Below are 10,353 nucleotides of genomic sequence, written 5' to 3' on the forward strand. Positions count from 1 at the left end.
CTATAGGTAAATATGCAAAACCCAGATCTAACTAAAAAATAAATAAATAAATAAAATTGTCACAGTATGTAACTCAAGTTCAAATAACACTTTCCATTACTCGTGCAGCTCAATCAAATATTATATGTCATTTTAAACGACCCATTAGTATTAGCATGGTAACATCAATGTATTTTTTAAAAATCAGACAGCGTTCTCTCAGAAGTTGTTTTGCATTTTGTAGACGTTTATCTGTTGACGACCTTTTGACCTCTTGAATTCTGCACATGAGATTTTCGGCCCGAGTCGATTCAGTCGAGACGGCCCGAGTGGAGTTTCATGTACATAAATGTTTCGTACGGGAAAAAAAATCGCCATCGGCAGTTGGCAAAACTGCTGTCTTCAATTGCATCCTGCTGCAGACCGGCAGCGAGGCGAGGTCAGCTACGCTTTGCAAAAGCAGCCAGACATTGCAAAATCGTTAATGCAAAAGAATAGCCTGGGCGATACCATTTAGACTTACGAGCAGGGGTGGCGCCACAAAAGTACAATTCGTCGGGGAGAAAAAAAAATTATATGTATTTTCTACATATTAGTAGACTCTAAAATCGATTAAATAAGCCTTTGAAACCCTAAATTGTTAACGTTTTCGGGGGGCTTCCCCCTCTGGGCCACATTTGAAACGACCACGCCCACATTGCTTTCGTCGGGGAAATCTGACCCTTTGTCGGGGACCTCCCCCCCCCCTCCTCCGGGCAAATCCTGGCGCCACCCCTGAATTTAATACCAATAGTAAAGAATTTACAGAAACCTATTAATTAGCACAATACTGGTTATGATTATTATGGTAGTCACAATAATTGGTTTAGGCCTATTTAGTTAGGCCTATGTTGACAATTTATAATACTGTACTGTGAAATGTTTTAGCAAAAATGTAATGATCTGATCTTTTATTGGACATGATGTTAACGTGACGATCAAATGAGAATGATGGTAATGATGATGAAGAAGACAATGATAATCCTTTTTTTCCCTTTCAGGGAATTTATTAAAAAGTACATGGGTCATGACGTTAATAATAAAAATATCTAATAAGGATAATATGATGTTAATTAACATTGACGAGAATCCTAATTTTATTTAGCACAAGATGTTAAGTTTAATTAGTCAAGACTTGAGAGCAGCTTAGCTCAGTCGGCTAATCTGGTGGTAGCCACTCTGTGTGCGCTGAACCGTGGAGATCTCTAGGTCCCCGGTTCAATTCCCATCGCTGCTTCTCCTTGTGTTTTTCTGGGAGGCTGAAATACAAGTTACAATAGCGCACCTCTTTCGGATGAGACGTTAAAGCCGTTGGTCCCGTGTGCATTTATGGCCCATGTTCACGATAAACGCAGTACACTCTTCGGAAAAGAGTAGGCATAGGGGATTGTCTCCCGGTGTACTGTCCAATCACCACCAGGAAATAAGTCTTCTAGACTTTCGTGGGCTATCCTTGGTGTTTACACCGAATAAATCAAATCCAATCCAACGATTCATTCAGTAATCAACGTTGCTAGCTTCATTTTACAGGAATGAGTTTGCAAAGGCTATCAAAAGACAAGACTGGCAAGTAGTAAGGTGGATCTGTAAAAATGAGAAACATCTCATAAACACGTGTGATGATGATAAGGTATGTACTTGATGTATGAGCCATTCAAGTCATAATTATATGTTGTATTATCTAAAATTCTTGGTTGGCACATCATTACATTTTTTATGAAATGCGATTTAAATTTACACCACACCTCCACCTCACCCCAAAGTAACAAATAATAACCATCAATCCATTCCAAATGTTATTTAGTTAAAGAAAATATAACGAAAAATAATTATAAATATTTTAATTTCCAAATTAAAATAAAAGAAAAAGAAAAGAAAAAAAAATGTCCTCACCATTTGATATTAATATATCAATACGTCCCTACAGTACTCAGTCAGATTTGGAGGAATTTATTTTGAAAGGAAAGAAAAGGAAAGCATAAAAATATAAGTTATCATAAAATCTTTTAATTTTTAATCAGTCAGTTTTAGTTGTACGTACAGTATAAGAAACGGCGGGGTATGTTTTTTTGTATTTTAATAAACCTGATATTATGTATACAACTGCAAATTTTGAAAGGCAATACAGTATTGAACAATAAACCATAAAGTGCCATCTTTTCTTAGAGAATTGAGCTATATAGCTAGCACTCTGGGACCTTATTGTATAGAGCGCTTAAAAATGCTTGTTATTTATTTTAATATTATTATTATTATTATTATTATTATTATTATTATTATTATTAGTTTAATAATTTGTTATTACCATTACTCATTATTATTAGTTTAATAATTTGTTATTACCATTACTCATTATCAATGAAATAATAGTCAGTCAGGGGGCTTAATTATGGTACTACGACGGCCATCTTGGATGGTACACATGTATTCGACTGGTCCTTTTCCAAGGAGCTCGGAGTGTGCTCGTTAAGCTCGTTAAAAACAGCGAGTTCGAGCCGCTTTTGTGAGGATTTCGTGCTGCTCAAAGAGAGCTGCTCAAACCAGACCAGTCGAATACGCATTGCTTCGCCATTAAGTTAGCATGCACACTCTAGTTGTAATAGCTCTATGATGCCACAGTATTAAAGATCGAAGGACTGTACGCACGCGCTATGTTCGAGAGCGGAGATGTGCCCGCGTCCTTTTGTTGAATTGCCTTGGCAGAATGATTCGTATTAGCTTTAATTTGAGGACGTGTTTTATTAAACCCACCTTATAATGGCCAGACCTGCCAACTCACCCGATCCTGTCGGGTGTCACCCGATGTATAAACAAATCTCCAGTTAACCCGATCGAACGTAATTTCCCCCAAAAATTCTCTGATTTATGCATAATTTGATTGATTTGATCATTATTTATATGTATTCGCCTGTTCGCCACCTGCTCGCTTCGCGGTGCAATGAACAAGTAGCCATTTTCAATTCGAATGTCGCCACCAACGGCCAATAATTTGTAGTGACGTGACTTTTTTGGTATCTTGCATCATCTTCTAGTTAATTCTGGAAACCTCCAGATTTTTTGGTAAATCTCCAGATTTTTTTTTAAGATTCTTTAAAAAAAATCTCCATATTTTCATGACCCAAAGTTTGGCAGGTCTGTAATGCATTTTCTAGGCCTAGCTAGGTAGGCGATGGATACACACACAGCATGCATCATTTTCGGCGGCCGTGGTTATGCCTAGGTTTGGGCCTAAAATGAAACATAAGACTAATTTATTATTATTATTCCGGATTATTGTGTGGGGTATTAGATCATATACAATAGATGTTAATACATGAAATAAAAGGGTCAGAATTCTTTGAATTGAATGCATGCACTTCGTCGCGGCGTTAAATCCCCATTCCCGGCAAAATTTCAGTTGTTAAGAAAAATCTAATTTTTGTATAATGTTATAAAGATTTATAAATATAATACGGAATTGCTAGTTTAACTGAATTTAGACATTCCTAAGAATGAAAAAAATGTAAAAAAAAGACTGAAATTTAATTTTTTTTGTGTTCCACACAAAAAATAAATGCGGATGAATTTTTCATGTTTGATTTTGCGATAGGTCGTGAGAAGAAATATCGTAGGCGCCGAAAACATTAGCCTATCCAACGCTGCTAGCCTAGGCCTAGCCTTACCTCTATTTAGGTTCTGTTATCACACATAAAAAACGGTCGACATGATATTTGCCGTTGCTAGTATTGACACTTGTGAAATATAATAGTTCATAGGAATTATTTCAAATTTCTTAAAAAACTGATTCTGACCAAGATTTCGACACTTAAACAAACATATCTCAGCCTAATCGAACGACCGCATTGTGCGAGATGCGAAGTACAAAAACTAATCTCATTAGAGAGGGCGCACTTTATTGACTGTATAAAGTATACATAAAAGGCGAGAGTATTCCAGTGGATGCGATCTACAACCTCTGAATTTGCCTAGTAACGATGAATTCGTCGAGAAAATGGTAATATTTTATGAGAAATAGTCTGTATTTCTCATTTTTTTAAATTCTTTTGCGTAAAACTAAAATTCATGCCAATATTTTTCCACGATTTATAATAATTGGAGTAATGCAAATGCATATTTTCTAAAAAAAGTCAGTTTTTAGTGAAATTTTGCCGGGAATGGGGCTTTAAGCACACACAACCAAAACAAAACAGGGTAAAAAAAAACTAAAGCGGACCAACACGATTTAAGACCACATCGTTTAACTTCTTTAATTTCGTACTTTTACACGAAAGGGTATACTGGGCGCGAAGCTTTACTTAATTTCCTATGATTTCACACATAACGAATGAAAACATTTATAATGAGAGATAAGATATTTATCAACATTTGATTTGAACAAAGTATGAACAACGTGATAAAAATACGTTATACGTTAAAAAAAAAAGTCACTGCTAAATAGACCCCGGACCGATTTAGGCTTATGTGGACTACATTTGGTAGGTAATTTTAAAGCAAAAATCGGTCCGGCGGACCGATTTTGGCCCACGGACCAAATTTTTCCTGCCAGGCCTGCAGATCAATTGACTGTTTTAAAGTTTAGAATGAAATATTGTGTAATAACGATTTATTTAACATTCTGTTTCTTTTATGGCAAAACTACATTTATTAAGGATTCACTAATATTCAAATTCACAAATAACATTTATTAACATATTTTGACTATTAAATTCGATTGAGAACTGCTAACTTGCTTTTATATATTAAGTTAGCGCCCACGGTAAGGTAATTAGATTCTGTTCTCAGATACTAGACCTCAAAAATGAACCAAGACAACTTGATTGTAGTTTCTTTATATGTTTAATTTCATATCATCAAAAATATATATACCACCACTCGTTTCCATTCATTAACTTGGTGTGGTATATAACACAATTTACAGATAATACGTCTACAAAATGACCATATTAAACATTTTATATTTAAGTTTATATTTGATAATAGCTGTGTCTACACCAAGGGCGGATTTAGGGGGGGGGGTGCTGGCCAAGCCCGCCCCCCCCCCAAGAAAGAAAAAGAAAAAAATGAATGCCCAGAACGCCTCAAATTTCCGGGTGGTCTAGAACACAAAAAATTCGTGGGGCCATGCCCCCGCACCCCTTGGATAGTGTTGTCTCGATCGGCCCCACTTTCGGCCCCTCTTTTGGACATCTCTGGATCCGCCCCTGTACACGAACTTATATTTAAACAACCGGATATTAATACGCGACTGTAACAAAGTATTGACTTATTTAGAGAAGTGCTCCAATTTCAAATCTCATTGAAACCGTCTTACTTTTGCAGTGTTTGTATCATACTGACGAATAATAAGAGTCGCAACACACGAATCAGCGCCAACACGTAGTTGCTCCTTCACCTTGTATACTAATAGTCCTAACAGCACAAACATTGACCAAACAATCACAATCACAGCAATTTTAAAAGTGTTTTACTGAGCAATAACCAAATCAACAGACAAACAAACAGCACAGTAACGCTGCAATTTAACATCATAACATTGCATAATGGCATCATTATCAACTTTTATCATAAAATGCATTCATTAACAATTAACATTGCCAATTTGACAATATATATATATATATATATATATATATATATATATATATCAAAACTTCACGATAGTAATACCGGTATCTCTTAATATTTGGACATTATAAAACCTTTCATAAAGCATTGTTACTTTGAATAGGCCTATATTTATGTTACCACCTGAACGATATTTGAAATATTTAACGCATTTCTTAAATGGATATCCATGACTTGTATTTTAACTAACATTATCATATATTCATATTTTACGTTTGATATATTTTATGAACTCGCCGAAATAATAAACTCACGTTTTTGATAGTAACTTGTTAACATGACGTCCATTTCAGAGTCTCCGGACTTCTATCGTCACTTTGGGTCACACACACATGAACCACGTCATTTAACATTTTTGTGGCAACCGCGACAGAACAACGAAACCCCAGTCTTATTCTCCAAAATTGTACTATACAATTTAACATAATAGGCCTGCAAGACGCGCAGGCTTTACACCTATCAAACTATGGCACACTGGTTTCTTTTATTAAACATATGATAGGCCTGCAAGACGTGCAGGCTTCCACCTATCACTTTTTGATAGGCCTGCAAAACGCGCAGGCTTCACACCTATCAGATCACGTCCGTCACTCTTGAAATGGCCAGTTAGTATGAATTTTTACACGCGGCATTGAATCAATTGAGGAATCGCAATCGCACCTGAATATTTAAATCCGTCTCGCGTGCTTTATTATTGAGGACGCTATTTATTAATCTCAAAATAATCTAGCGCGAAACGTTATCCAGGTTAAACGTAACAAGAACATTTAAACAATTTTCATGAACCTCGTCATATGTAGGTTATCAGATTTAAACTTTTATCACCAAACTTATACCGTGTAATAGCCTTTTTTTAATACCCGGCTGTTTAGGCCTTTGAAAATTAGGTCTCTAAGCCTACATACAGGGGCCTACTTTCCTTTCCATCTGATTGAAGAAGGTTTCCCAGAACCTCTTCACGGGTTTGCATGACACAAACAAATGTTCAGTCGTCAAAGACTTGACATAATTTACACGCATTTGATTTCATAATTTTCCTCTATTAGATTTGACCTGCATGATATTGGTTAAAAAGGAGCCTTTTTCTTATTCTTTTTGAAATTGTATTATCTTATACGAAGAGTGGGAATAAAAATCGGTCGGAGGGCTAAAGTGAATTTTTGATTCAAAACCAGGGCCGCACCCAAACTTTGATGTTTCCAGTGAGCTTCCGAAAACCTTCAAGCACAGCTTTTACATCACTTTATTTTCAGTTTTAATGTTACTTTTTACATATGATTGGTGTTGGACAGTAAAAAACAAGGTGTTTTCTAGACAATTTTGATTGGCGTGCCGCAAACATAGGGTTTTTAATTCATTGTCGCGGGCCGCAAAAAAATCGATGACGGGCTGCATGCGGTCCGCGGGCCGCACTTTGCCCACCTGTGTCTTACACGACTATAATTTTATCTAACTCAAAACTTTGTTGGAACATGCATTCCATTTCTTTTGCATACCGGGTCTTTTACATTTCTTTTTACAGAGTTAGGCCTATAAAAGAGCTTTTTCTCGAGCTTTGAAATGACATTACTTTTTGAAATTGTATTTTACTTTTTGAATATTTTAACCGTGATTTCCCTTAAGAGCATTTGAGCTCAGTCAGCTAAACTGATGTTAGCCACTGTGTGTGTGTGTGCTGAACCGTAGATATCTCTTGGTCCCCGATTCACTTTCTATCGCTGCTGTCCTTGTATTTCAGCTGGAGGGCCGATATGCAAGTTACGATAGCGAACAACCGTCTTTCGTATTAGACGTTTAAAGGTCCCGTGTGCATTATGGTCCATGTGCACGTTAAAAACGCAGTATACTATTCGGAAAATAGGGGATTGTTTTCAGGTGTACAGCGAAATCACCACCAGAAAGACAAGATAAGTCTTCTTCAGACTTTTGTGGGTTATCCTTTGTGTAAAAGCTTGCTGTTGATATTTCAGGACTCGTTCGTTCTTGTGGATCACAGGAGCTACACAGTCGTAGCTGGGTCACTACAGGACTTTTACTACCTTTGTCATATAAACTGCCAAATCCAAAATAAATTGGTTTTTTTTTTTAAACTCTGTAAGCATCCGAGGACTCTTAAGAATCGTACAGTTGTCGGTATAATGCAAAGCCTAAAGGCAAACTAGTTTATGACAAAAAAGCACCAGTGCCAAAGGATTATTTTTTTCAATTATAAATAAAATTATTTTTGTTATGGTTGTATCATCATGATAAATCGTGAAAAGTATAATAGGCTTAGGCCTAATCAAATTCAATAGTACTTTATTAAGTGCTTCAATTTTTTCAATTTCAATTTATTTATTCGGGTACCACATGATAACAAACATACAAGCACAAAGGCCACACAATGAAATCGAACAAAAAAAAAAAAAAAATCACCATTGGCCCCGTGGAAACCTGGACAACCGTATCCTGTATTTATTTATTGCTCATTATGATAAACAAAACAATGTTCATTAAAGGTCATAAGTACGGAACTGTGGTTTCAATAATCAATTAGTTTAAGACCAAACAAATACAATGTTAGAAAAATGAATTACATTCGGAGTTTATCAATACATTAATGTTATTATAAAATAAGAAATACATACTTTTAATAGTTATAACAACTAAATGCAACACATATTTTAAAAAATAATGATAATACAGGTCTCCCTCCAATTAACGCCCACTTTTGGGACCATGGTCTGTAATTAGAATAATACAGATAAAAGGCATTTATTAACATAGGACCACAGAAAAGTGATCTTTAATTGGAGGTGGTCTTAATTGGAGGGGGTCTTTCATTAGAGGGAGACCTGTATTCTTAAGTGATGATTTTAAAACTTAATCATCGAAAAACAATTAAGCTACTGAATACAGTAAGAAACCTAAAATGGTGTTAGACATCACTTATTTATAATAATTTGTAATAAAATTCATGTAAAATATCAGCATGATGAAATCAATAATAATAATAATAATAATAATAATAATAATAATAATAAAGTACTAAGCCTACGTTATTACTTTGAAGGATAAACTTGGTATTGTTTATTATATTAATATTATATACAATTTTACAGCTTATAATAAATAGTGTAAACAAATGAACATTAGGCTGATAATGAAAAATAAGGAGAAACCCATGCAAAAACGACATACGGTAAAACAATATTATAAAATCAAACGAAATAAATTGGGGGACTATTAGAAAAACAGCGTTTATACTTTTTTAGTGCTAAGTATAATTTAAATAGTGTTGTATTTTATCATTTAAATATTTTTATGAACTTGCTTTCAATACTTTTTTGTGAAACTATGATTCTTTTTTTTAATGTACAATATATTTTGTTAGACATCAATTTTGATTGTAATTGTTTATACAGTATTCATTTCATCATATTATTTAAATTATAAACCATGCTAAAAAGTCAATTCTCAACAATTACAACTAATTAAAATATCAAATAATAAGAAAGTGTGAATATTAAATACTAACACGGATTGGTAATACATTTTATTAAAATAAATATATTCACAATAAGCAAATGTGCGAGATAAATCACTTGAATAATTTATAGGCCTAGATTATAAAAATAAAATCTAATTTTTTTTCATAATATTAATTTGATTATATCTTTTAATTATATGTAGTTTTTGATGTGATTAATATGTGTACTCATATTTTATTGTTTGTGTATTTTGTAGATGTATGTTGATACTATCGTGTATTGAGTATTCAGTATGTTTGTTTCCGTAGGACACGCCGTTAATGCACGCTTCAGACTACGACGCACCAGACGACATAATGCTAGATATGATTGCGAAAGCAACATTGAAGAATTTAGAACACAAGGTGAGCAAAATGAGATATCAATGTTTTTTTTGTTTTTTTTTGTTTTTTTTTTAATAAAAACTAAACACACATCGTGTATATAATATTATACAGTAGACAAGGGAACATTAACTTAAAGTAGATTACAGTGACACTTACTTTTGATTAAAATTTGGTTCTTTATTTTATGATTGATTTGAGTTTTGTTTATAACACTAAAAGGTCTATGCTATGGACATGATAACCATTATTAAATAAAAACCACTGAAAAAAAAACAGAAAATATTCATGTTTACATTTTTTTACAATAATATTGTTTACTAAACCTATTGGTAACAATAATATTGAACTTTTACACAAAAAGTACTATCGCTAAAAAATATCATATAAAGATAATTGAATAATGTGTGTAAAACAGGCCTTTTAATTTCAATATTATTTGCGTAATTTTAATAGAAAACTCGTAATTCATAAGACATTGATTCAAGTTCTTATTCTCTAATAATGCCGAATATGGTAAGCAACCTAATTGTGATGTTTTTGAGTTGTTTGTTTTGTGGATAATGTGGTGTGTATAGTTGTTGTTTTTGTATTTCTTTGTTATCATATTCTACTTTTCTCTTGTAGAATAATTTTGATGGTTCAACTATTCTCCATCGCCTGGCGTCCTTCGGCGGCTCTAGCGTGACTCAACTGAGAAGCGTGTTAGAAAAAACGAAAAACGCCAACGTGACAGACAACGTGAGTACAGTAAAAGAAAACAACACCTTATTCACTGTAAAAAAAAAAAATTAATATAATTGAATTCACTCACAAACACATTCAAAGCATCCAGTGGCGTATCCATATACCCATCT

At 34.0% G+C, this 10,353-nt stretch overlaps 1 protein-coding gene across 1 annotated transcript in view; it reads left to right on the forward strand.

Annotated features, from left to right (window-relative positions):
- The first annotated feature begins 1,558 nt into the window (after nucleotides 1–1,558).
- LOC117115303 (poly [ADP-ribose] polymerase tankyrase-2-like) overlaps nucleotides 1,559–10,353 on the forward strand; it is a 10,795-nt gene continuing 2,000 nt past the window's right edge. Inside the window, exons 1-3 of the mRNA XM_033259068.1 lie at nucleotides 1,559–1,648; nucleotides 9,422–9,517; nucleotides 10,124–10,237. Coding sequence (XP_033114959.1) covers nucleotides 9,434–9,517; nucleotides 10,124–10,237 — 198 coding nt within the window. The 5' untranslated portion in view covers nucleotides 1,559–1,648; nucleotides 9,422–9,433. The remainder of the gene's footprint in view (nucleotides 1,649–9,421; nucleotides 9,518–10,123; nucleotides 10,238–10,353) is intronic.

The sequence above is a fragment of the Anneissia japonica genome, unplaced genomic scaffold (assembly GCF_011630105.1).
Source record: "Anneissia japonica isolate Jap-2015-1 unplaced genomic scaffold, ASM1163010v1 scaffold287957_len1322810_cov207, whole genome shotgun sequence".
NCBI classification, from domain to species: Eukaryota; Metazoa; Echinodermata; class Crinoidea; order Comatulida; family Comatulidae; genus Anneissia; species Anneissia japonica.